Consider the following 27,841-nt stretch of genomic DNA (forward strand, 5'->3'; position numbering starts at 1 on the left):
TACAGCTTGATTCGCTTTCTTCTGTCCACTTGGAGTTACTGTTTGCATTCGTTCAGGCAATGCTGCGGTGCCATGACAGTCTGAGGCTAAATACACGGAACGACTTGGGGATTGGCTTGATTCCCTGCATCGAGCCTATGGTAACCTATTTAGAAGATTCTAAATCCAGTTCCAATTGGCATTTGCCTACCACCTTGAATTGGCTGCCGCCTTTGCAGGCATCAGACCACCTCAGCGATGACTTGGCCGCTGTGGCAGCCAACCAGGAACCTTCAAGGGAGTTGAAAACAAAGCGTCCAGTTGCACCATCCCTCGGGGTGTTTTTTTTTTATTCATGGCATCCTTCTGTTTTTTTTTAAAACAGGGGTACAGTGGCGCACAAAATCATGCAGAAGTACGGCTTCCGTGAGGGCCAAGGCCTGGGGAAACATGAGCAAGGGTTAAGCACGGCGTTGTCCGTGGAGAAGACGAGCAAGCGAGGAGGGAAGATCATTGTTGGTGACAGTGCAGAGAAAGGTACTTGCTGAAATGATCCATATTCTGTTCTTGTAGATGCTGCTGTGTTTGCACTGAGAAATAACCAAATACAGTAAAACCCCTGGTATCTGGAATTCAAGAAACCAGCAGCCTCAAACAATCGGCAAAAAATGGAGGAAAATCAATTTAAAAAAAAAATCAAAATAAATAAGAATATAATAGGAAAAATATGCAAGTTTAAAATTATAAATATTCTCAGAATATTCACAGAAACCTTTGGTGAAGATAGGAGCAAATATTCAGCAAGTGGAGGGCCTTGGTCGGGCTTTGCTCATAGCAGCTGTTTGAATAAAGTTGTGTGAAATAGCAATGGTGTCGCCCAGGATGAAGAGCTGGTTGATGCTGCTTGCCATTGGGGTGACTTTCTTAAAAGTGTCTCCTTATCCCTGCTTAGTAAGAGTCACCCCAGTCAGAGGCTTCATCTGTAAACTTGGTGTGGGGGGGGGGAGTTAATTGAGTTAATTATCTATAATGTTATTGTTCATCTTTTGGGTGGCTCCATTGAGGGGGAGGAACCTGCAGATTCAGCAACGGTTAAATGTTTTCAAAGAATGTGACGTAAAATGCTTTAAGGTTTATATGTTCATGCAAGTGAATTTTTTCAGTGTAAGTACAATGTAGTATTTTTTGTCTTTTAAACTGTTTATTCTTAATGCAGGTGTATTAGTTAGGCGTTGTAAGAGGAAATCAAGCAATTGGAAAATAAAACTTATTTGGCATCTACCAATTCTCATAGTTGCTGGATTCAAGGGGTTTTACTGTAATGAGTTCCATGCAACATTTGTGATTTGATGTATTTTGTTCTACTTCCTGTTAAGAACACTATATCCTATAGCAGGATAGGTGCTCTGTGGTTAGTAATGGATTACTTAAGGTGATGTGTGAATGGTGGGGGGGTTTGTGGGGGGGGGGATGGTTGAGAGCTACTGTGCTGGAGATCTGTCCCTGTTTGATATCTGAATTAAGCTCCATATGTAAACTTCATGGGAGAACATAAAGGCTAAATGAGAGCCATCTTGCATCTAAAAATACCAACAGCACTGTGTTGCAGATAATGGAGAGTGATGCTGTGTGATTAACACTCGATTTGTATGATCTTCTTGCTGACAGTGGAAATGCCTGCCGCTTCCAAGAAATCAGAAGCAAACCCACTGACTGAGATCCTGAAGAATCCCACAAAAGTTGTTTTACTCCGGGTAAGGAATTAAAAATGTTTATCAATTTGTGATTTTTGAATTAAATGTGAATTGGGAAATTGCTCAGTGGATTGTCTACTGCCAGGCACCATACCCAAGGACAACTCCTAATGTACTGCCTGGATAGTCCATAACCTAAAGTTAAGCATTCTAATTTGAGATATCGTATATACTCGTGTAATCAAATTTTTTGGACCACCTTTACAGGCCAAAAAAATGGGGTTGAATTTTAAACAGGTCAAACATTTGACCTTGTGAATTACCTGTGTTGTTCAAGGCGTCGTGAGCTCAGATGGCTGGAACTGGTTGATAAGTCTGTGGTTGGGGCATTGGGAATTCGGATGAGTGGGTGGCTGGGGGGGAGGATCCATGGTAGGGAGGTTTGTATAGGTAAGTAATGGGGCATTGAGGGTTCATAAGGCCGGTGGCCAAGTCATGGGAGTTCGGAAGGGTGAGGGGCCTGGGTGTTGGGGGTTCGGAAGGGTGGGCACCCGGGGCACTATGAGTGCCGGTGGGCAAGCGGCTGGGGCGAACGTCTGATGTTGGGAGTTCAGAAGGGTGGGTGGCCAAGGTGTTGGGAGCACCAATGGGCGGGTGGCTGGGGTGAAGGTCCACTGTTGGGGCATTGGGAGCTCGGACAGGTGGGCGGTTGGTGCCAAAACAGGGTTGACTTTTACATAGGTCATACAAAAACACCTGATTTTCAAAAAAGGTGGGATGGGGGGAGGTCACTAATTTGATTCCAGCACTTGCTGCTCATCATCCACTTTCACCTTCACCACCCCCTCCCCTCACATGGCTCCATCTGCCTTTTCCCATCAGATCTACTTCCACCTTTCACTTTCTTGCTTCTCTCTTCCAGCTGCACCCTTCTCCATCCTGGCTCCACTGTCTATCATCCTTCACCCCCTCCTAAAGTAGGTGGAGCTGAGTAAATGGCCAAATCAGCCATGATCTTATTGAATGGTGGAGCAGGCTCAACGGGCCAGTTGGCCGACTCCTGCACCTGTTTCTTGTTCATATGTTTTAAATTATGGAAAGTGGAGAGGGGTGATTACTCTGCATTTAAACCATATTTGGTTTCTAAGATTTCTCAGTTCTGATGAAAGATCATGCATATTAGTCATGGAGTTGTAGAGCACAGAACAGGCCCTTTGGCCCATCTCATTCACACCAAGCTAGTCCAATTTAAATGCTTCACTCGTATCCATCTAAACCTTCCCTATATGTATCCAAATGTGTTTTAAGCATTGTAATTGAACCTATCTTGACTCTTTCCTCTACCAGATTGTTCTGATTGTCCACTGCCCTCTATGTGGAAAAAGTTGCTCTTCGTCCCCTTTAAATCTTCCCTCCTTCACCTTAAATCTATGGCCTTTAGTTTTAGACTCACTCCCCTAACCTGGGAGAAAAGTCTATGACCAAGACTGTGTGCTCTTTGTGCTTTTATTAACTTTTATAAGGGTAACCCTTAACTGCCTGAGCTCAGAGGGAAAAATATTCCCAATCTTTTTAGACTCTCCCTGTAATTCAAGCCCTTAAGTCCTGGTAACACCCTGTGTATCTTTTCTGCATCCTTCCAAGAAAAGTAACTGTTCTTGAACCTAGAGGATTTTGATTTTATGCACGTGTTTCTTGCAATTTGTGTTGCTGTGAAACTACCACTTCACATTCATTAGTCTGTGTTTGGTTCCTTTGTTATTAGAACATGGTGGGAGCTGGGGAAGTGGATGATGATCTGGAAGGTGAAACGAAGGAAGAGTGTGAAAAATACGGCAAAGTGACCAAGTGTGTCATATTCGAGGTAGGAGCTTTTCAAGTGTGCATTAAACTAATGTGCTGGGTTGCGCTTTTCTGTGTCTGGGAGTTCTGTGGGGAATCGCCTTCCATCTCCTCTTCACTGGCAGGCTTGCCCTTGGATTTCACACCTATATGTGAAAATGCAGAATTTTGAGGTCAGACGCTGGCTAACGAGGCCCCTTGCTCCGAGGCAAGGTGGAATCCTGGTGGACGAAGGTGTGGGATTGGATGCACTTTACAGCTGACAACCAAGACGGTGGGAGTAAGACTAACCCTAGCTCTGTTCATTTGAACGGGATGAGCAGGACATGCAGGTGAATTGTTTACACTAAGTGTTCCAGAAAATCACCCGTACCCTGACTCTTCCATCACATCATCTCTGCAAGCACCAAGAAATACAAGCTAAAAATAAAACCTGAGACAAATTTGGTGAGAGTACATTTTTATTTTGTATCTCAGGTTTCTTTTTGAGAATGATTTGTGAATTCTGTCAGGCTGAATTATTTATGACCTAAACTGCTGTTACACAACCTGCTGGAGAAACTCAGCTGGTCGAGCAGCATTCGGGGAGGAAAAAAAAAGTCAAGGTCTCAAGCTGAAACCCATTATTGAGACCGATGTCACGTGCATTTAATTTCCTTCATTGAGCTGAATGTTGGGAATTAATATTAAAATGTTTCTTTTTGTTTTTTCTTAAATTCTTGAAATGTTTTGAATTGCAAGTAAAGGCAGATCAAAGTAATTTGGTGTCAGAAGATAAATGGGACACTTTCACAGCAGAAGAGATGTTTGATGACACTTCTGGTTTTATGTCTATAAAAATAAAACAAAGAAAAACACTTCAATTAATGCTTCGCTGGAAGTTAAAAAATTTCTGTATAAATGCTAATGCAGTCAAAGTCAATAATTTAGGTACTTGGAAGTTTGATGGTGTAGACTTTTTGCACTATTTTTAATACCCCAACAAATGTAATTCTCTTTTTTACGAGTTTACACAATATTATGAATAGTCTAGTAAACCCAGAGCATTTAAATGGAGCAAAGGAAATGGAATTGTGGTCAGTTTGAAGAACATGTGAGCGTACAGAAACTGTTCCCTTTTTAATTTGGAAAGGAGTGACCTCTGGGTGCCCTTGCCTTGTCACCAGATTTTCCAAAATTATTTACATGAACTTCGCTCACATTTCTGAATGGTGAGAAGTGCACCACAGCTGCTTTCAGTTCAGCTAATGATTTTGATGTTTATCCTTGACTCAAAGACTAGAAAAAAATCACATGCATCTGTATCTATTTCTTCTTAGAACATTACAGCTCAGAAGCAGGCCATTTGACCCTTCTAGTCTGTGCCAGAATATTATTCTCTCTTGTCCCACTGACCTGCTCCCCAATGAGAGAGAAAAGGAATCAAAAGAGTAGAAAACTGTTTTTTGGGAAATATTTTATTAACATTTGAACAGTTGAAGTACAAATATGGAATAACTCATGGAACAATGTTTGCATATCATCAATTGAAAGCTTAAAGGATAAATTGGGAAGCAGCATGAGATTACCTGAAGGAAGCAGCTGTGAATATGTGACTACAGACACAATGATCATTAAAAGATTTATAACCAACATGTACATTAAGCTGCAAGAGAAGGAAAATGAAATAAACTATAAACCTAAGCAGAAGTGGGAAAAGGATCTAGACATAAAGATAAAAAATGAAGTTTGAGAAAAGTTATGTTCTGGAACTATGAAGAATACAATAAACACAAGGTTATGCATGGTACAGTATAATTGGTTGCACAGGGTATATATCACTCCTCAAAAATTTTAAAAATGGCACTCAACATTATCAGATAGATGTTTTCGCTGTAAGGAGGAAATGGGAACAACATTACATGCAACTTGGGCATGTACAGAAGTAAAGACGTTTTGGGAAGAATTAAATCAGATACTAAATAAAATTACAAAAAATAACATACCAAAATCCAGAGATATTTCTTTTAAGTAACATAAGAAGTAGAGAATTAGGCCTCAAATTGGATAAAGTGCAAAAACAAATTCATACCCCAACATGCCAAGTTCACCATGCCAAGTTCACCATGCCAAGTTCACCATGCCAAGTTCACCATGCCAAGTTCACCATGCCAAGTTCACCATGCCAAGTTCACCATGCCAAGTTCACCATGCCAAGTTCACCATGCCAAGTTCACCATGCCAAGTTCACCATGCCAAGTTCACCATGCCAAGTTCACCATGCCAAGTTCACCATGCCAAGTTCACCATGCCAAGTTCACCATGCCAAGTTCACCATGCCAAGTTCACCATGCCAAGTTCACCGTGACCCAGTGCCGTTGATCTCCATCCTGTCTATTCACTCCTGCCTGATTTATTTTGTTCTTCCAGAGGTTGATCAGAAGGCTAAGTTTTTCACAAGGTAACACTGTGTATTCTTGCAGATTCCTGGGGCACCTGATGATGAGGCAGTCCGGATATTTGTGGAGTTTGAGCGGGTTGAGTCTGCAATTAAAGGTAACAGGACACTATTTGTTTTCAAATGAGGATTTAACTGTATTCTCCTGAGATTTCCCAGCAAGTAAATGAGCTACAGACACTGAGTATGTTTCAGGTCATGGGACTCTGAACTGTGGAAAAGAAGCTTTGGCCTAAACACATCCAAGATGTACAATGGGTTACAGAAGAAGATTGGTCTCCATCCGCTACCCAGGGTGAAGTGTTTAGTTATGGGAGTTTGATGCCAATTTGGTTGAAAAGCTGACTCATGTACAGAGTTGGCCATCTAGCCCGTTGAGCCTGCTCTGCCATTCAGTAAAATCATCTGGTCGTGGACTCAGCTCCACTTACTGGCATGTTCCCTGACATATTTAATTCAATGTGGCAGCCTCTAATGCTCCCTTGGGCAGAGAATTCCACATTCTCTCCTCTCTGGGAGAAGCAGTTCTTTCTCATCATCTTAAACCTCCCCCTCTGAATCTTAAGGCTTGATCTGATCTGCTAGTGGAAACAGCCTCGCTCCCTAGATCTATCTTTTCTTTTCCCAGTCCTTCTAAACACCAATAATTGTTGTCCCAGGCACTGTTAGGTCTGCTTTGTTCATGAATGAGTGAGTCAAACACCAGACTGAGTCGAAATCAAGGTTCTTTGTTCTTTATTGCCGGATTGTAACACTTGCAACTAACAGTGTTAGTTGGAGAAGGCGCATTCTGCCGTTATCAGCAAGTGGTGTTTTTTATATACCTTAGGATACGTACTTAGTAAATTATCATACCATGACATTGTCCAATGAATAAACTGTTGCTGTCCCTCTCTGCTAGCCTCCTGCACATCAATTTGTCATCCCCACTCTTATCTTGAGAGTACAAGGTCACAACTGCATCTTGTTACGGCCCAGCACTGGGTGACTCCCTCTACATTCCCAGCTCATGATGTTTTTACCTAACAGCACTTGGTCTCTTGTTATGAGATAACCCTCTCAGATGCACAGACAGTGGTAATTGAAGATTCTGAGAGAGTTTGACAGGATAGAGTTTAAGGTAAGTGTCCATTGTCTCAGGATGAGAGAGAGAGAGAGAGAGAGAGAGAGACCATTTAATAGGGAAAGATTCTTTTACAGAGGGTTGCTTGTATTTGGAATTCTTTACCTTGCAGCCTATGGACGCTGAGTCATTGAGTATGTTAAATCTCAATCATCTTGGCCTCAATTCTGAGTCAAGACCATCCTCCTCCCCCAATATCAAAGTCTCTTCTAGATTCAAGGGGTCTTTTGGCCAATTTCTGCTTTCATCATTTCTGTCTTTAATTGGGTGAAGTATTGGAGTCTTTAAGGGGGGTCTCTTCATTTCTGGTAAATCAACCAAGGGCTAATACCATTAGCAAATAATATAATGGTTTGGAGAAACAATCAAAAATTGTGAGCTAGTAACACTGAACACACAAGAAACTCCAGATGCAAGGGATTACTTAAAATAATACAAGTTTTGAATGTAATAAATTCAGCAGGAGCACTTCTCAGAATTAGGTTTTGAGCTAGTAGAGAGACCACTACTCATGACCACATCATGTTCAATCAAATTTAAAGGTGGTTTCTTTTCTTCTTTATGAGATTCTAAATAGCCGTCTCGTTGGTCCTGTTCTAACTGTACTTTTGTCTATATCTTTGACTTTGTAACTCTTAAGTACAATCTTTGACTTAATGTAACTGCATTTTTGTCTTATTATTGTTCTACCTTCTGTACTTAAGTATGGTTGACTTGCCTAGATAGCATGCAGAACAAAGCTTTTTACTGTATGTCAGTGCATAGAAAAATACAGCACAGTACAGGACCTATATATCCTTTCCTTAAAAAAAGATACTAAACTCTCCTTACCCCATAACCCTCTATTTTTCTTTCATCCATGTATCTGCCTAAGTCTCTTAAATGTTCCCAATGTTTCAGCCTCCACCAATAGCCCTGGCAAGGCATTTCAGGCACCCAGAACTCTCTGTGTATTAAAAGAAAACTTAACCCTGATGTTTCCCCGAAACTTCCCTCCCCTAACTTTGTACATGTGCCCTCTGGTGTTTACTGATCCTGCCCTAGGAAACAGGTGCTGGCTGTCCATGCCTCTCATAATCTTGTCAACTTCTATCAAATCTCCTCTCATCCTCTCCGCTCCAAAGAGAAAAGTCCCAGCTCTGCTCACCTTGCCTCATAAGACTTGTTTCCCAAACCATGCAACATCCTGGTAAATCTCCTCTGCACCCTCTCCACAGCTTCCACATCCTTCCTATAATGAGGTGACCAGAACTGAACACAACACAAAGTGTGGTCTTACCAAAGATTTGTAGAGTTGTAACAGAACCTCTACTGCTGAACTCAATCCCCTTATAAATGAAGCCCAACATCTTAACCATCTTATCAAACTGTGCGGCGACCTTGAGGGATATATGGATTTGCACCCCAAGGTCCATCCACACTCTTTAGCCTGTACTCAAGCCTTCTGGTCATCCTTCCGAAATCTCACCTCACACTTATCCGGATTGATATCCGTCTGCCATTTTTCTGCCCAACTCTGCATCCCATCTATATTGTAACCTTTGACAACTTTTAGTTCCATCCACAACTCCTCCAACCTTCGTGTCGTCCTCAAATTTACTGACCCATCCTTCCACTTCATCCAGGTCATTTATAAAAATCACAAAGAGCAGGGGTCCCAGAACAGATCCCTGCGGCCCCTCCACTAGTCACTGACCTTCAGGCAGAATATTTTTTTCCACTGCTATTCTCTATTTTCTTCCTACAGGCCAATTATTTTTATCCATGCAGCTAATTTTCCACTGATCTTATGACTCATGAGTTTCTGGATGAGTCTCTCGTAGAGGACTTTGTCAAAGGCCTTGCTAAAATCCATGTAGACCACATCTACTGCCCTACCTTCATCAATTTCTTTTGTTACCTCCTCAAAAAACTCAATTAGACTCATAAGGCACAACCTTCCCTTCACAAAGCCATGCTGACTATCCTCGAGTACTTCTCCAAATGCTCATAGATCCTATCTTTAAGAATCCTCTCCATTAGATTACACACCACTGATGTAAGACTCACCAAGTCTATAATTTCCAGGATTCTCCCTATTACCTTGTTTTAAACAAGGGGACTACATTTGCCATTCTTCAACCCTCTGGCACCTCCCCTGCAGCCAAAGAGGACTCAAAGATCCTAGCTATTGCCCAAGCTATTTCTTCTCTCACTTCCCACAGCTGCCTGGGATATATTTTGTCCAGCCCTGGGGACCTCTCAATCATGATGTTTTTAAGAAGGTCCAACACTTCAACTTCCTTAATCTCCACATTGTCCAACACACAGGCCTGTTCAGTTTCGACCTCACCCTGATCAAGGTCCTTTTCTCTGTGAATACTGATGCAAAGTGTTCATTAAGAACCTCCTCACACCCTCCTCTGCCTCCAGGCACATGTTGCCTCCTTTATCCTTTAGTGGCCCCACCTTCATCCTTGTCATCCTTCTCTTCTTCACATATGCATAGAACACCTTGGGGTTCTCCTTAAACCCTCACGCCAAGACTTTCTCATGCCTCCCTTCGAGCTCTCCTAAGTCCTTTCTTTAGCTCATTCCTGGCTACCATCTACTCATGAGCCCTTCCCATTTTCTATGTGATGAGCAATTCAATTGATCCTCCTTCGTGGCAGTGCAGTTTTGCCAAACAAGATTGCCTTTTTCATCAATTTAGATGAGAATGGATTTTACTGTTCTTTAAATGGGACAGATTTTGTCTGCCTATCTATGACTCAATTAGTGGGATGGTAGGTGAGGACGAGGGGAACCCTGTCCTCGTGTCGAGTCAGGGGGGAAGGGGCTTGAGCAGTGTGCCAGAAATAGAGATGTGAATGAGGGTTGAGTTAATGGCAGAGGAGGGGTAGCCATGTTTTCGGGAGGACATCTCAGATGTCCTGGAATGGAAGGTCTCATTCTGGGAGCAGATGTGACGGAGGTGTAGGAATTGAAAGGAAGCAATGGAATCCTTACAGGAGACAAAGGGAAGAGGTGTAATCAGAATAACTGTGGTAGTTAGCGGGTTATAAAAGATGCCTGTTGATAGCTTGTCAAAATGGAGACAAAGGGATTGAGGAAGACTAGAGAGATACCAGAGGAGAACCAAGTGAATTTGAGGTTGGGGTGGAAGTTACTGGCAAAGTGGATAAAGTTGAAGAGCCTATCATGGGTGAAGGAGGCAGCAACAAAGTCCTTAATGTTTGCATGCGGATGCTATTCTTTATCTTTTTATTGATTTTAATAAAGAACTTACACAAACAAAAAGGGTACAATTCAATAAAATAAATTGGACAGTTACACAAACTAAATAAGACATTCCATATAATCACTAACATACATAAAGTGTAAATCATTCCCATAATTCATATTCTAAATAGTATATACCTTTTATTTTGGAAAAAAACCCCAAATAATATAAAAAGGAGGAAAGAAGAAAATATTAAAGGAGAAAAACTCCAATCCCTTAATCACATTGCCAGATGAGATAACTGATTGGTCTTAAAAGAAAAATGAAGGTTAAAAAAAAATAAAGAATGTGGAAAAGAATCAAGTCAGACAATTTAATGACATTGGAGTAAAATTATAAAGTAAGATAGTGGGTCCATAACATCTGGAAACTCATATCTGAATTATTAACTGAAAAACAAATCCTTTCCATATTCGAGCAAGACCTGATGTCCGCAGCCACTGATCATGAGCAGGCGGGGCAGCATCCTTCCAGTTCAGTAAAATCGTGCCCCTCACTGAACGAGAGGCAAAAGAAATAGTGCGATTCTGAACCAGAGATCAAGAAGAATCATTCCCTCCTGTTGGTCTGAAGAGGGGCCACCACAGGATTTGGTGTGAAATCTATATTGAACATTTTTGACAAAATATGGAAAACCTCTCTCTAGTATTTTTCTCGACTAGGACATATGAATTAATGACACTTCTCTGCTCTTACATCTGTCACATCAGAGAGTGATATTAAAATGAGACAATTCAGCCTTAGATATATGTGTTCTGTGTATCACTTTGAATTGGAATAAGAATGTTGATCTTATAACGAAGAGCTATTAACCAACTTAAGAATTGTGTTCCAATCCACATCCAATATAGTCAAATTTAAATCCTGTTCCCAAGCATTTTTAATTTCAGCTAACTAAGTCTGATTTAAACATAACAATTTCTCATAAATAAAAGATATTAAACCTTTACGAGAAGGCATTAAGTTTTAAAAAAACATATGCAAAATTTGATTCAGACTGTCTTGGAAAATTAGAAACGTGATTCAAGAAAATGCCAGACATGCAAATATCTAAAAAGATCGATATTTAGGCAAGCTGAATTTAGCAGTAATCTGTTCAAATGATGCAGAATATTTTCAATGAAGAGATCCTTAAAGCTTCGAATACCCTCTCTTTACCATCTCATTCATATTTGACATGAGCCATAAACTACAGCACATTCTTTAACATTTTCCAAAACAATAACTTCCAGTTTTTTGCTACCAAAACTCTATGTTGTAATCACTTGCATTGTAGAACTTTGCAGGAGTGGAATTAATTGGGGAATTCACTTTACTTTTTATGATGTTCTTTGCTAATGGTTTTCTGTAAAACTTGGCTGATTTTTCTTTAAAAAATCGAAAGGATCCATGCCCAGAAAATAACAAGCCTTGCTGCTCTTTCCCCAGCTGTGGTTGACCTGAATTCAAGATACTTTGGTGGCAGAGTGGTGAAGGCTTGTTTCTACAATTTGGATAAATTCCGCCAACTGGATCTTGGAGACCTCTTCTGAAAGCACAGTTGATCATGTTGCATCCATTGGTTTTCTGTACGTGGTGTTAGCAGTTACCTGGGTGTGAAGGAGCGGAAGAAGAATTGCTACTAATTTTAAAGATGACGAGAGCCATGCTTAGTTGTAGTCATCATAGTTCTTTCGTCAGCTTCCCACTGTGAAATGCTGTTTCTTCTGGAGACTTGACCATAAATTCTGCTCGTGGATCTGGCTTGTGGCAGTGTTCTGATCATTTTGTTCCTTTCGGTTGAGTGAATGAATGTTCATCGTGCCAGTGGTATTCTCTGTAGTGATTTACCTTGAACAATGCAGCCACATTGGAGCAGAAGCCAGCCTGCTGGAGGAACCCAGCATTTCGTGGGACATCAGTGGGAGAAAAAGGGACCAGTCGACATTTTGGGTCAGAGCCCTTCACCTTTGCATGGCTCTGACCCAAAACATCGACAGTACTTGTCCTCTCACTGACGCTGCTCCGTCCACTGAGTTCCTCTCGCGGGCTGGTTCTGCTCCAGGTTCCCGCACCTGCAGTCATTTGGAAAGTTCACCAAGTTGGGAGGAGATCTAATCAAAAAAAGAGTTTAAGGAATTGGCTGTCGTTTACAGATCTTCTCAGAGTGATAGGGTTTAGCAGTGGTGATCTATTTAATGCCCCTTTCCTGTCATTAACATCTCTTGGAGCCTGTTTAAATAAACATTACATTTATCCAGTTTTCAATAAAATGATTGAGTTATGGTGAAACTATTATTCGAACACTCTGCAATACATATATGGGTATCTATTTGGAAGGCATTGGGAATTGGCAAATTTCCATTTCCAATTCTTTTCCTAACTTGTGCAACTGGTATGTATCTGGTTGTCTTTTCATCTTGGGGAAAAAAAGCTAAGTAGAGGCAGTAAATCTTAAATGACTGTAATAATTTGTGTAAATTAAGTTGTTTTAAGTATGACTGGTTGGATTTTGGCAGCCGGAGGCAGTGGTTAGAAATTCTTTCGTTGTAATAAATTGTTGCAGTGCCTCAAAGCTGATGAACACAGTTTTTTACCATACATATGCTTTGTCTTGTGACATTCTGGAAGAGGTCAGTTGTGTTGTATTGAAACAGAAAGCAACAGTAACCACAAGCCATCTAGAATTGTTTTTATGCAATGATCTGGTTCATTTGAGTTATTGCTCACAAGGGACATTTTTACTTTAGTTTATTGGAAAAAGAATGAGAAACTTCTTAATAAAGAGAACATCTTCTTTAAAAACCTGCTGTGCGTTTTCCCATTGTTCGCTACTAATGACACCCACAAAGTTCCTGAATTGGTGGTTGGTGGTATTCTCATGCCAACGTGTCTCATGCACTGCCAGACTGAGACCACCCATACTGGAGAAAGAACACCTCATTTTCCATCCGGGTACTCTCCAACCAAAAGACATTAACATCGACTCCCCTAGCTCTCTCTCTCTCTCTCTCTCTCTCTCTCCCTCCCCTCTGTCTCCTTTCCCCCAACTCTGCATTCACAGAGGCCCCCCCCCCCCATCATGTCTGTATTACTCCTATCGAATTAACACCTTTTGTCTTGCTCTGTGCACCTTCCCCCTGCCTGTTCCCTTCTCCCCAGCATTTTAATTCAGATGTCTGCCTGCTTTTAACTCGTATCTTGAGGAAGGGCTCAGGCCCGAAATGTCAGTTATATATTATTACCTCCTGTGGATGCTGCAAGATCTGCTGAGTTTCTCCAGCATTTTTACAAAATGCCTGAATTCTGCGGTTGGTGTAGTGGTTAGCACAACGCCATTACAGCGCAAGTGATCGGGACCAGGAGTTTGAATCAGGTGCTATCTCTAAGGAGTTCTCCCCGTGTCTGTGTGGGTTTTCCCTGGGGGGGGGTCCAGATTCCTCCCACCCTTCAAAACTGGGGTGTAGGTCAATTGGGTGGCATAGGCTTGTGAGCCAAAAGGGCCTGTTACCGTGCTGCATGTCTAAATTTTAAAACGTATCTGTTTCTGCCTAACAGTACGCCAACTTTATATTTTACTGGGAGAGGTTTGCACAATAATTTTTATTTGAAGTGGTGCCTTTTTTTTTCCTCGACTGAATGCCCTCTTCAATAGACAACTTGGCACCTCATTACTGAGATGCAGTCGTCAACAGTAGAGTCAGGTTGCCTGCAAAGAGCTAATTGTCAGTAATAATATGTCCCCTTCTGGAGCAGTGACTGTTAAACTGTGTGAGGTTGGATTGTGGGTTGATCCTCCACCCTGCAGATATGCAACGTCATTGATTTAAAAACGAGGTCTTCCACTTGGAAAGAACAGAATGTTTTCTAAATGGTGACAATCTGGAAGAACCTGGCAGATCTATACTTTATTCCCTTTATCAGTCAGCAACATTTAATAATCAAACCAGATTATCGAGTGGTGACCCTCACCACCAGGCCTTGCCCTCTTCTCACTGCTACCATCAGCAATGAGGTGCAGGCACCTGAAGATGAGCTCCCAGCGGCACAAAAGCAGCTTCTCCCCCTCCGCCATCAGATTCCTGAACAGACAAGATCTCTCTTGCACTAATTTAATTTTTTTAAAATGTGATTTATATTTTCTCCTGTGACGCTGCCGCAAAACAACAAATTTTGTGACATGTTCGTGACAATAAATTCTGATTCTGAGGATTAGAACATATCGTTTGACATCGTGCTACAGTATTTTTAGTGACTTGGACATCTTGTTCGCCAAAGGGTCTATCGTTGCATTGTACTGTTTTATGGAAGGAAACAAGATAATCTGCAGATGCAGGCCATTCTCAACGGGGCCCTATGGGCCTCCTGGTGGGGAGGGGGGAGGGCACAGCTCATTTAAGTAAATGCCTTGTTTTCTTTTCACCTCATGTAACAGAAATGGTTTTTTTTCTGTAGTAGGTAGGAGAGACATACGGAAGAAACCAACTAAACGTCACTGCTTCACAGGGAAAGGAGCAGAGTCCTAAGGGGGCTGTCGCCGCAAAAAGGTTGAGAATGGCTGGTCTAAGGTCACCCGTCAACCTCCTACGTTCCCGAGGGCCTATTTAGACTTACAGCACGGTAACAGGCCCTTTCGGCCCACGTGCCTGGGCCGCTCAATTAAAACCAATTGACCTCCAAGCCCCAGTCTGTTTCGAATGGTGGGAGGAAACTGGAGCCCCTGGGGAAAGCCCATGAAGGCGCAGGGAGGGAACATACAAACTCCTTAGAGACAGCGCAGGATTTGAACCCCTGGTCCCGATTGCTGGCGCTGTAGCAGCGTTACATTGACCGGTATGAAAACCGTGCTGCCCTATCCAGTCTTCTTATAATTCGAGCCCTCCAGTCTTGAGTTACGTACTTGTGAATCTTTTCTGCACCCTTTGTGTTGTACTCAAGATTAACAAATACATGTTTCAATTCTTTTTATCTTAAAAGTAAAATTTTGGCCTCTGAAGGAGGTGAACATTTGTAGGAAGAGAGAATGAAGTCTATTGATGGATGTGGCTGTGATTATAAATGATCTTTAGCCAATGTAACTGAATATTAGTGATGGTAACAGGATACCTATCCTTTAGTGTGTTCAAGTTCGTTTATTATTATCTGAATCAGACAAAACAGCGTTTCTCCAGTCCACAGTGCCCACACATAATACACTTCTAGTACAGCATGTAATAATCTCTTAAAGAAGTAAAAATATAATATAAAATAAATGTCTAAATGTTCTGGAAGACATGTTAGTATAACAATACATAAGGCTCATCTCATTTAGCTGAGAGGAATAATGACAAAATCAGGTTTATTGCCATGAACAAGTGTCACAAAATCTGTTTTGCAGCAACAAATTGCAATAAATTGCAATAAATTACAGTTCAGTAATTACTGTGGCAGCTCACCGGAGTTGGGTGTGTGAGTTTGTTCTGTGAGTAGAGGTGCATACGGCCCACCCTTACAGAGGCCATATGAGGCCCCTTCAGGGTGCTTCAAAACAATTATACAATTTGTGTACTGGGCATTGGGGGGGGGGGGGGGGGGCTTCCAGAGACATCTACGATTGACCGACTAAGGCCTGCTCATCTCAACCTTGATCGGCCCTTGCCACGACCCCGACGCGAAGGCGCGGGCGACCGCCCAGACATTACAATATTTAAAAATAAATAATTAAATGCAAAGAGACCCTGTGGTTCATTGTCCATTCAGGAATCTGATGGCGAGGGGAAGAAGCTGCTTTTGTGCCGATGGGTGCTCGTCTTCGGGCTCCTGGATCTCCTTCCTGATGGTGGCAGTGAGAAAAAGGCGTAAAAGCAGTCTCGTCGGGAACTGCCTGTTGAGTAATTCCACAGGATTTTCTGGTTGCTGTATTTATAATTTATGATAGCTCTGTGTGGGTGGATTTCAACTACACTGTGATATCCTTACTGTTTGTTTAGAGATCATGCCTGACCTCATCCTGCATGTAAGTGTTTGACGCAGTTTGCATTTAGGCTTGTTGCAACCCTTGGAGTAGGGTGAATAGCTCGGAAGTAAATCAAATGTACAGCACATATGCTTGGTTTCTTTCTACTGGGTGATTGCACTGAGGTTTCTGGTTTGGATTTATGGTGTGTTGACCAGGAAATTTACAAAGCAAATATTGGTTACTGTTCCCCATCCTTTAGTCAACCATTCACCCTTTGTATGTTGTCAGAAGTAAGTGTTTGATCTTTGAATGTTAAGGCAGCCTGTTAACCAATTCCAGAGCCATGAACTAGGTTTAGTTTGATGAAGGATTCTTAACTGTCTGAAAGAACAGAGGGTCCTTGGGGGTCTCAGGCTTCTTCGTGATGCCATGCACATTCTCTGACAATAAATCTGAACTTTAGTCCCCAGAAACATTTTACGAAATCTCTTCAGCCCTCACCGTAGTGAGGTTCAAAACAGCAACTCCGCAACATCTATGGAGAGACAAGTTTGGGGTAAAAACACGGTGCTGGGGAAACTCAGCTGGTCAAACAGTGCACTTTATGTAGTAAAGGTAAAGACAGTAAACCAAACCTTCATCAAGGCGTGAGTAGAATGCAGGCAGGCACCCGAACAAAATGGTGGGGTGGGGGAGGACCTGGACATAGAGTTTGAGAACAGCAGGGGTTGCAGATGAGGAATATTAAGAGAGAACCCCACAGAACTCCCTGGAGAGAGCAAAGGAGAACGTGTTCAGAGAAGGCAGCCAAGTTCACTGGCATCCGATTGTACAAGGTCAACCCGATGAAACAGTGTTCTTGGGTCCTCGGTGCAAAACCCGCAGACACGCACCCAGACATAGCACACAAAGACAGGCAATGCATTGGCAGGACAAATATATGTTTCATTGAAATGGGGGTCTCGGATGATAGGCACCCCTAGCAGAGCTTGTCAGCAGACAGGAGGAAGTCTGCAGCCTTGGTTGGTAAAAACCCCAAATGCTGGGGAAGCTCAGCATTTCTTTATGAAGAGAAGGTAAAGGACACGAAGCAACGTTTCGGACCTGAGCCTTTCATGAAAGTCTGAGCAAAATGTAGGCGGGCGCTCGGGCTGGGTGGGGAATCCCCCCCAGAATCAGGCTCCGGTCCTGCCCGGCTCTTCGGCGCCGCCCAGCACCTGGTGCGCAGCGAGGGCCCCCGTCCGCTGGGAAGACAGGGGTTCAAACACCCCCGGTTGGAGGCTGGAGAGCGCACACACGCCACGGGCAGTGAGCGAAGGAGCAGGGAGCGGATCAGGCGGCCGCAGCTGAAGATGCCTCGGGGAGACGGTAGGTTGGTTGTGATTCTTGCCACGGCCGCCTTGCTCCGAAACCTTTCTGCGGGCAAAAGGGCCGCCGGGTTCCTGTGGGCGGGGGGTTCGGGGGGAAGCGAGTTGGCCACCCAGCTCAGTCCCGCTTACCTGCATTTGGCCTGTCTGTCTACCCACCCCTCTATCAATCTCCCCTCCCCTCTATCTTCTCCCCACCCCTCTATCAATCTCCCCACTATCAATCTCCCCACCCCTCTATCATTCTCCCCACCCCTCTATCAATCTACCTACCTGTCTGCTTACTTAGTTACTTGCTAACTAACTACATGCTAGAAGCAATTTCAGCCATTGAAACCCATGCCACTCAATTAATCTATGTTTGAATAGAAACAGGAGTCCCTGGGGAAACCCATGCAGACACGGGGAGAACGTACATACTGCTTACAGACAGTGTGAGGTTTGAACCTGATCACTGGGGCTGTGACAGCGTTATGCTAACAGGGCCACCCTTTGAACCTTCCCTATCCATGTATCTGTCAAAATCTACTTTAAATGTTGTATTAATCACAAGATGGATAATAACAATTCAATTATCATAGTGTAAAACAAGGGATTTTACAGACAGTACTTTTATGTTGTCAGAGCAGTGTAACAAGGAGAGGTTCAAGAGCCTGATGGCTGTTGGAAAGAAACCTTGAACCTAGATATGCTGGTTTTCAGGTTTCTGTACCTTCTGCCCAAAGGGAACAGTTATAAGAGGGTGTTAGAACAGTTAGTGACCAGGGTGATGGGGGTCCTTTATGACATTGGCTGCCTTCTTTAGGCAGCAGGCTCACACAGATGTCTGCAACAAACAGGAGGTCGGAGCCCATAACGCTGTCACAGCACCAGCGAACCGGGTTCAAATCTGGTGCTGTCTGTAAGAAATTTGTACGTTCTCCCCGTGTCTGCGTGGGTTTTCCTTGGAGGCTCCAGTTTCCTCCCACCCTTCAAAATATACAGGGGTTGTAGGTCATTTGGGATTAATTGGGCGGCACGGGCTTATGGGCCGAAAAGGCCTGCTACTGTGCTGTGTGTCTAAATGGAAAAAAAAAATTGAGCAGTGTCTTGGGTGGTGGTGGGCAGGGATTGGGGACAAAGCTGAAAAACAGTTGAGAATGGCTGTCTTATACGATCTTCTATGCAGGAGAATTTTGTAACATTTCTGTGTGTGGCATTTCCCACTATTGTAACATCACAGCCGGTTTGCAATACTGGTTAATCTTCCTTAAAATCTTGGCTTCAATGTACATTCTGTAGGCTGCTGGATGTTTGAAAATAGATTGGAGAGTGAGTGCAGTGAGAGAGCAGACTGTGACTTTCAGGCAATGACGTCACACTGATGTCCAGAAGATATTTATAAACCATCAAGGTTCAGATGTGAGTTATGAGATGTCGTAGAGTCAGTCATATGCATGAAAAACAGACCCTTGGGCCCAACTCATCTGTTCTGGTAAATGGGCTTCCTGAGCTCATCCCTTTTGCTTCTGACTCCCTAACCCTTTCCTATCCATTGTCTTTTGAAGGTAACAATTGTTCTTGTCTCCATCACTTCATCTGGCAGCTCGTTCTACACACTCGCCATCCTCTGAAGGGAAATAAAAGTTACCCTTAAATCTATCTCCTCCCAAAATCCATGCCCCCTAATTTTAGACTCCCCTGTGCTGGGAATGAAGCTGCTGCCATTCACCTTGTCCTGCTACATCTTTTGTGCACCTCTACCATGTCACCCTTCAACCTCTTAAGCTCCAGGGAGAACGGTCCCAGCCTCTCCTTCTAGCTTGAGCCCCGCCAGTACCCGCACCATTCTCATGAATCTTTTCTGCACCCTTCGCTGCTTACTGACATCCTTCCTACAGCTGGGCAACCAGAACTGCGCACAGTATTCCGTGTGGTCTCATCAATGTCTTGTACATCTGTAACATGAGGTCCCAACTCCTGCCCTCTGTAGGACAGATGAAGACAAGAGTGCCAAATGCCTTCGTTATCACCCTGTCTCTCTGCGTTTCAACGTCCAGCCAACTATGTGTCTGTACCCCTAGGTCTCTCAGTTTAGATTATACAGATGGTCTGAACTTCCCAATTTGACAATGTTCTGATGATCTGCATAAAATACAACTAGGGCAGACACTCTGAATCTGGTTGTTCAGGAAAAAAAATGCTTCACTGAGCTCTATAAAACTCTGTTTTGACCACACTTGTTCAGTTCTGGTTGCTTCACTACAGGAAGGATGTGGAAGTTCTGGAAGGGGAGCAGGGGAGATTTACCAGGATGTTGCATTTAAAGTGTGTAATCAGGTAAGGTGAACAGAGCTAAGGTTTCTCTCTTTGGAGTGAAGATGGATGAGAGGTGACCATGAAACACGAGACTCTGCAGATGCTGTGATTGTATTGAAAACACAGTAAATGCTGGAGGAACTCAGCCGGTCTCACAGCATCCAGAGGGAGTAAAGATAAACAACCAATGTTTTGGCCCTGAGCCCTTCTTCCTTGATCTTCTATGGATGCTGCGAGACACTTAATAGAGGTCTACAAGATTATGAGAGGCATAGATAGGGTGGATAGCCAGCACCCTTTCCCCCAGTCAAGAGTGACAAACAGTGGAGGACATCTGTACAAGGAGTGGGGAGGAAGGTTTAAGCAAGACATCAACTTGCTTTTTTTTAACACATTGCCAAGGGTGGTGGTGGAGGCTGGTACAATAGGGACAGTTAAAAGGCTCTTGGACAGGCTCATGAATTTTTAAAAAAAGGTGGGTCTTGGGTGTGAGGTAGGGAAGGTTTAGTTTGTTGAATAGGTTTCTATCAGTTGGCACAACATTGTGGGCTGAAGGGCCTGTGTGGCGTTGTAATGTTTTATGTTCTACGTTGATAATTGGTAATCCAGAAGCAAATTACTGGAATATGTTGTAAGAACAGAAAACACTGATTTGATCATTGACTGAAACATTAGCTCTGGTAAAACAGGAAACTCTGCAGGCACTGTGGTTGAAGTAAAAACTCATTGCTGGAGAAACTCAGCAGGTCACACAGTGCACTTTTACATAGCAGAGATAAAGATATATAACCAATATTTCAGGCTTGAGAAAAATGTAGACAGATGCCTGACAGGGGAGAGGGCAGGGGAAGGAGCACAGTCCAACATTAAGAGATAATGGAGGGCACAAGAGAGGAGTGAATGGAGGGGGTGGAGAGCTGGAGGAACGGAGACAGAGGAATAGGGAAGAGAGGAAGAACAGGTAGAAACCAGAGAAATCCTTGTTAATTTTTTTAACAAAATGGTGCTCAGCTGTTCCTCCCTTTACAGATACTCACTGATTCTCTCTGGAATTTATATTCCATTAATTTTCTAGGCCCCAGCAGATTTCAGTGGAAGATGTTCCTTTACTCATTTCCTGCTGTCTACTGCTTGGATCCTTGAATTCACTGCTGATCTCGGGAGGTTGGGCCCCTGCGTCATCCAGAAATTCAAGAGGCCAATTGTCCCAGCGTCTGATTTCAAGGCGTGGATTTAATTGAATCTTTGTTCTTGCGATCCGGATGACTTTGAATCGATAGGCATGATCCTGAGTTGGGTTTAGCTTTATTAGAAGTAGAAAGACAACGCTGGAGAAAATCCGTAGGTCAAACAATGTCCTTTATGTAGCAAAGATAAACACAGAGAACCAACGTTTCAGGCTTGAGCCCTTCATCAGGGTATGAGCAAAATGTAGGCAGGCACCCAGATGCTCATTACGTTCTATATCTTTTATCTTTGCTATGTAAAATATGCTGTTTGACCTGCTGAGTTTCTCCAGCTTTGTGTTTCTACTTCAACCACAGTGGTTACAGACTTCCGTTCTTTACTTTGTTAGAAGTCACAAGGTTCCTCAGAGGTAATAAGTGCAGATTTTAATTCTCCGCACTATTTTTAATGAACTGGTGAACATGTCCCATTACGTTACTGTTCCACTTTAGTGCAGTTAAGGCCTCTGGGTTCAGCCACTCATCGATGAGGCAAGAATAGCACACAAGAAGATTAATCTCCCTCAGGCCTGTCAAGTAGAATGTAGAACATTACAGCACAGTCCAGGCCCTTCGGCCCACAATGTTGTGCCAACCTACATAAACCTATTCAACAATTTAAATTTAGCTTTTTAAAAAAAAATATCTAGACTCACAGCATTGTAACAGGACCTTTAGGCCTTCGAGCCCGTGCTGTTCAATTACACCTAATGAACCTTCAACCCCCCACCCCGGTATGGTGGGAGGAAATTGGAGCACCTGGAGGAAACCCACGCAGACATGGGAAGAACGTACAAACTCCTTACAGATTCGAACCAGGGTCGCTGGTGCTGCGACAGTGTTGCACTGTGTTAACTGTGCTGCCCTAATCTAAATCTTCCCTACCTCACACCCATAACTGTCTATTTTTCCTGCATCCACATGCCTGTCTAGAATCTTTGTAATGTCTCTATTGTGCCAGCCTCCACCTCCACCACCCCCACTTCCCCCGCCCCCCACCTCCACCCCCGCAAGGCATTCCAGGCACCCACTATTTTGTTCTTTTTGAAAACAATGGCCACCTGTGAAGAGCTCCTGTCTTTTGCTAATAAAAGCCTTGGTTTGGATCAACAAGTCTTTGATTCTTTTGACGAGCACTACACTGCAGGAGCACCATTGCCTTCCTGATTGGTGCCTCTTAGACATTGATACCCCCAATGAATAGTTTAAAATTCACACAGAATTTTCCAAGGACATTAGTTCCCCGTGGGGTTTAAATTTTAATCCTTTGGATTGGACTTTATTCCTGGGTAACTTTTACTCAACAGGATTAAGGGCTTGGGAGGGATTGATCTTGTTTTATGCTATTCATGGCTCCTTGAGCTCATAGATATTGAGTCAGTGAAAGTAAAGCAGCCAAATGTAGAACAGATTACTGCTCTGATCCTGCTTGTTCCCTACAAATCGCACACCATCCTGTTTTGGAAGTGGATTGCCACTAATTCATTGTCCCTTGTGTCAAAATCCCGGAACTCCCTACCCAACCATGCTGTCAAAGCGCATTCTCTGGTTGGCTGGACCCACTTGCCTGCATTCAGCCACATCCCTCAAAACCATTCCTGCCCATATACCCATCTAAATGACTTTTAAACATTGCGTTGTTCCCCCCACCTTGGCTGCTTGTCCCACACACCCTCTGTGTGGAAAAGGTTTCCTCTCAGATCCGATTATATCTCCTCCCTCACCTTAAACCTCTGCCCCTCTCCCCAATATCCTGGCCAAGGAACCACCACTCCACCTTATCCCTTCACTGTTTAAGCCTCGAGAAGGTAACCTTTCATATCCTATGGATTTTGGAGAAAGGTTTCCAGTCTCTCCTGATATCACCAGCCTAGATGTCCTGGCATTGCCCTGGTAAATCTTTTCTGTTCCCTTTGGCAACTGAATGACATCACCATTCCAGTGATTCTGGGTTCAACCCTGGGTGAATGTGGTCCCTGTGATCGTGTGGGTTTCCTGTGGCTCCACCGGTTTCCCGTGGGTGTTCCAGTCCCTCCTGGGGGTGCTTCAGTCCATTCCTGAGTGTTCCAGCTCCCCCCCCCACCCCTGGGGGCTCCAGTTTCCCCCACCCCCGAGTGCTCCAATCCCTCCATGGGTGCTCCAAATCCCCTCCACCCGTGGGTGCTCCAATTCCTCCCTGGGTGCTCTAGTTTCCCCCCACCCCCAGGTGCTCCAGCTCCCCTGAGGTGCTCCCTCCTTCCATAGACGAGCGGATTGGGAGGTTAACTGCCTGTTGTGAATTGCCCCGGCATAGATGAGTGGTAGTGTGTGGGGGAGCTGGGTGAGGTGTAGGTCTGTAGCCCATAGAGAATGGCCCCTTGTGCAGTGTTTACAGAGTTGATGGGTATGGGAGATAGTAGGTTACAGAAGTTCAGGGTAATTTAGTGAAGGAATTGGCATGGATGGGGTTACTTTATTGGAAGTGGCAAGGGGTGGATGTGTTGAATGGCACAATATTGCAATCAGTGACAGTTGTTTGAAAAAGTGACTCTCTGTCTTCTCGAGGGGAAATGGGGCTAAATATGTGGCCTGCACTGCCCAGATCTGAATAAGGGATTACAAAACAGAATCTCCCCCACCACCTCTGGGCCTCCTCTCCACCTGAATTATTCCAAATGATCAGGGCACGTGACTTATAACCACAGTTGCCGTGCACAAGATGGATACACAAGATGAAGAAGGTACAGCTCTTGTGCCAGTCACCACCATTGCCCCTGGCACCACTGAGGATTTCGACAGGAGGTTTAACCGTTGAATGTCCTCACCACGACCTGTCCCCTAACTTTGGTGGCAGCCTCCTGGATTCCTACTGCTGCTTTAGAATATACAAGAGTCTGGCACAGACAAGCCCTTCAGCTCACAATGTATGTGCTGAAGATGTTGCCCAATTTAAACTAAAACTCCTCTGCCTGCATATCTCCCTCCATTCCCCTGCATATCCACTTTTCTGTCAAGAAGCCATGTAAACACTGATATTTTATCTGCTCTGGGGAGTAGGAAGAAACGAGGGGATGGGGAAGAACCCCCCCCCCTCCGCACCCGTCGTCGAGAAGGAGAACCAGAGGAGACGACCCTCAGGACAAGTGACCATGGTGGGGGACCAGCAAATGGGGCTCTGCAGCCAACAGAGGACGAGCAGTCATGGAGAGAATGTGCAGACTCCGCGCAGGCTGAGGTCGGGATTGAACCAGGGTCGCTGGCGCTGGGAAGCAGCATCTTTCTCCATTGCACCACAGTGAAGCCTCAAAGTGTCATCAGTGCAAGGGGAGAATGGAAGGATCACCTTGAGCAGAATCCGGTCATCACAATGAACACACAAGGGCTAATGTGATAGATGAGCCTATTAGGGATATCCTGCAGACTAACAGGTATCACCTTGGCTTATAGCTCTCTGATTGAGGATTACTGCTACTGCAACTAGTTCATTGCTGGTCTGAGAACTCGTAGTTGACTGTTGTCACATTTTCATGAAACATTACAGAACAGGCCCTTCATCTTACAATGTGTCAACCCACAACAATCTAATCCAGTGGTTCTAAAACTTTTCCTTTCCACACACATCCCACCTTAAGCAATCCCTTACTAATCACAGAGCACCAATGGCATCGGGATTGCTAAAGGTGGAATGTGAGTTTAGGGGGGCAGTGTGAAAACCACTGAATAACCATTTCTTACCTCACACTCATAACACTCTATTTCAGTGGTTCTCAACTGTTTTATAAACACGTACACACCTCCCTAAGTAATTCCTTACTAACCTATGGGTATCCTATTCCATAGATGCTCTGTGGTTAGTAGGGGATTACTTAAGGTGGTGTGTGAATGGGGGAAAAAAAAGTTTGAGAACCACTGCTCTATTAATCTTTCATCCATACGTCTGTCCAAGAGTCTGTTAAACGTCCCTATTGTCCCAGCCTCCACCGCTACCCCTGGCGATGCACTCCAATCACCCACCACTCTCAGTGTAAAACCTATCACAAACAGCTCCCCTAAACATTCCTCCCCTCGCCTTGTACAGATGTCCTCTAGTACTGACCATATTTTGGCAGAAGCTTTTCTCTGTGGAGTGATGAAGGATGAGAGGTGATTTATTGGAGGTGTCCAAGATTACAAAGGGCTTGGGTAGGGTGGACAGCCAACACCATCCTGGGATGACAATTGCAAACACCAGAGGACATCTCTTTTAGGTGAGCGTTTAACAGTTTAATAGTCGTTGCCGGAGCTGCTGTAACGTCCAATCTACCACTGGTGTGGACCCAGCGAGAGTGGGGAGCAGAGTCACAGCGCTCTCCTGCAGGGCGTAGTGCTGAGTTCTACTGCTGATGGCTCTGTACAGGCTTTAAATGGTCTGTTAAAGGAGCCAACGATGTATTATTTAAAATCCTGCAACTGTGGGGTCTGGGCCCAAGATGGCATCACTTGTGCTCGGCAGCGACCACGAGGGGTTGCAGATTCTAGGAAGCAGCGGACCAGCGCAGGGCACCAGAAAGGGGGAGAACCTCCCCTGTGGGGAGGCAGAGGAGATGACCCCAAGGATGGTGACCATGGTGGTGGTCCAGCCAGGGGGTCTATGGCTGAAGGAAACACACTTGAGTTGAGCTGTGGCTGATTTGCGGGTGATGAACCCATGCAGGCTGCGGGCTGGTGAAGACTGGCTCGTGAGGGCCAGATATTGGAATCAGGATCCGAAAGGATGTTGAGAGGAAGGAGGGATCCCAAAGGGCCTTGGGCTTTGAAAGCTTCCTCATTGTGTGTCAGAGATTTGGATCTGGGCTCGAGTTGCTGATGGTTGGAACTGATGTGGCTGTGGGAGCGCTGGAGGCGAATCCACGGACACTCGGTGACTCTAAAGGGACTTTTTTTTCTTCTTTCTCTGACTTTAAGGGATGCCGGGCAAAATAATGGCGAATCTTTGTCTGCATAATGGCAAACTAAAGTTTAAAAAAAACAGTAAATGCTGGAGGAACTAAGTTGGACTGGAGGTAAAGATATATCACTGACGTTTCGGGCCTGAGCCCTTCCTCAAGGTATGAGCAAAAAGCAGACAGTTGTCTGAATAAAGATTGAGAGAGAAAGGGGGGAGAATGGGAGGGGGAGGAGTCCAGACCAACATACCAAAAGTCTTAATTGGATATGATCAGACGAATGGTGAGAATTGATTTTGGCTCCGAGAAAGGAGACAGAGGGAAGAGAGATGGGGGTGGCGGGGGGAGACAGCACAAGAGAAAAGAGATGGGGGGGATGAAGATAGGTGGGGGAAATTTTAACGGAAACTGGAGAAGTCGATGTTAATGCCATCCGGTTGGAGGGGGCCCAGATGGAAGACGAGCTGTTGTTCCTCCAATTTGTGGGTGGTCTAGGTCTGGCTGTGCATAAGAATGTGGACAGACATGTCGGCGAGGGAATGGGACGGGGAGTTGAAATGGGTGGACACTGGGAGATCCCCGCTGCTGGAGTCCACCACAAGATGGATAGATGTATGAACGGGATAGGGGGTGATATGGATTGTGTGCAGGCAGCAGTTTCAGTTTAATTTGGACATCATGTTCAGCAGAGACACAGGGGCCCAAGGGCCAGTTCCTGCACTGTACTGTTCTGTGTTCAGTTGTGACCTTAGGTGCTGTTGGTGTGGAGTTTTCACGTACTCCCTGTGACCATCCCAAAAATGGAGGGTTCATTGCAAATTGTCCCTGGTGTGTGGGTGAGGGGAGAGATGATGGGAATCTGAGTGGATTAAAATGTATTAGTGTAGGATTGGTATTTGACAGGTGGGAAAAGCGAGGGACTGGCGGGCTTGTCTCCTTTCTATCTGACTTCATCACTCTGAACACAGAATTTGTGTTCAGTGCATTTCCTGTAGCAAAACTACGCCGGGTGTTTAAGCTAATATGGTTTGTCAAACCACAAACTGTTTCAAGCAGGAAGTAAGATTTTTGTTATGTACATGGATATTGACTGAGTAGAGTTTCTTCTCCCAAGTGTAAGGGCAAGCCTTGATGGGTGTAGTGGGAACCAGAGGACACAAACCAGTCCTCATCGAGGGCTCACCAATGGAGAGGGTCAAGAACTTCCAATTCCTGGGTGTCAACACCTGTGCTGGGGCTTCCATGGCGATGCAATCATGAAGAAGGCTTGCCAATTGCTATAGTTCATGAGGTGTTTGAGGAGATTTGGTAGGTCACCAAAGATGCTCAAAAATTTCTACAGGAGAGCATTCTGGCTATGGAGGTGTCAATTCACTGGTCAGGAAAAATCTTCAGAGAGTTGTGAATTTGGCCAGTGACATCGTGTGCATCAGTCTTCACTTGAGGACATCTACAAGAGGTGTTGTCTCAAGAAAGAAGCCTCAATCCTCAAGGACCCCCCACCACCCAGGCCGTTACCTCTTCTCACTGCTACTATCGGGAAGGAGGTACAGGAGCCTGAAGATGAACACCCAACGGTACAAGGACAGCTTCTGCCCCTCAGCCATCAGATTTCTGGATGGACACTGCCTCACTTTCGCCTATTCTCTTGCACTATTTATTTATCTAGAAATGTAATTTTTAGCAATATTTGCACTCTAAACAAATTTCCTGGCACATTCGTGACAATAAATTCTGATTCTGGTTGGACAGGGAACAGTGTGGGAACAGTGGTCATGACTTGGGGAGAGGA

The 27,841-nt window shown here is 44.2% G+C and overlaps 2 protein-coding genes across 2 annotated transcripts in view; both read left to right on the forward strand.

The window, feature by feature from the left end:
* Positions 1-13,121, forward strand: part of rbm17 (RNA binding motif protein 17) — a 30,193-nt gene extending 17,072 nt beyond the window's left edge. The window contains exons 8-12 of the mRNA XM_069910104.1: positions 365-516; positions 1,648-1,733; positions 3,439-3,537; positions 5,978-6,050; positions 11,766-13,121. Coding sequence (XP_069766205.1) covers positions 365-516; positions 1,648-1,733; positions 3,439-3,537; positions 5,978-6,050; positions 11,766-11,869 — 514 coding nt within the window. The 3' untranslated portion in view covers positions 11,870-13,121. The remainder of the gene's footprint in view (positions 1-364; positions 517-1,647; positions 1,734-3,438; positions 3,538-5,977; positions 6,051-11,765) is intronic.
* Positions 13,122-17,429: 4,308 nt separating this feature from the next.
* The window catches only part of pfkfb3 (6-phosphofructo-2-kinase/fructose-2,6-biphosphatase 3), a 142,627-nt gene continuing 132,215 nt past the window's right edge, over positions 17,430-27,841 (forward strand). Inside the window, exon 1 of the mRNA XM_069910093.1 lies at positions 17,430-17,622. Coding sequence (XP_069766194.1) covers positions 17,607-17,622 — 16 coding nt within the window. The 5' untranslated portion in view covers positions 17,430-17,606. The remainder of the gene's footprint in view (positions 17,623-27,841) is intronic.

The sequence above is a fragment of the Narcine bancroftii genome, chromosome 13 (assembly GCF_036971445.1).
Source record: "Narcine bancroftii isolate sNarBan1 chromosome 13, sNarBan1.hap1, whole genome shotgun sequence".
NCBI classification, from domain to species: Eukaryota; Metazoa; Chordata; class Chondrichthyes; order Torpediniformes; family Narcinidae; genus Narcine; species Narcine bancroftii.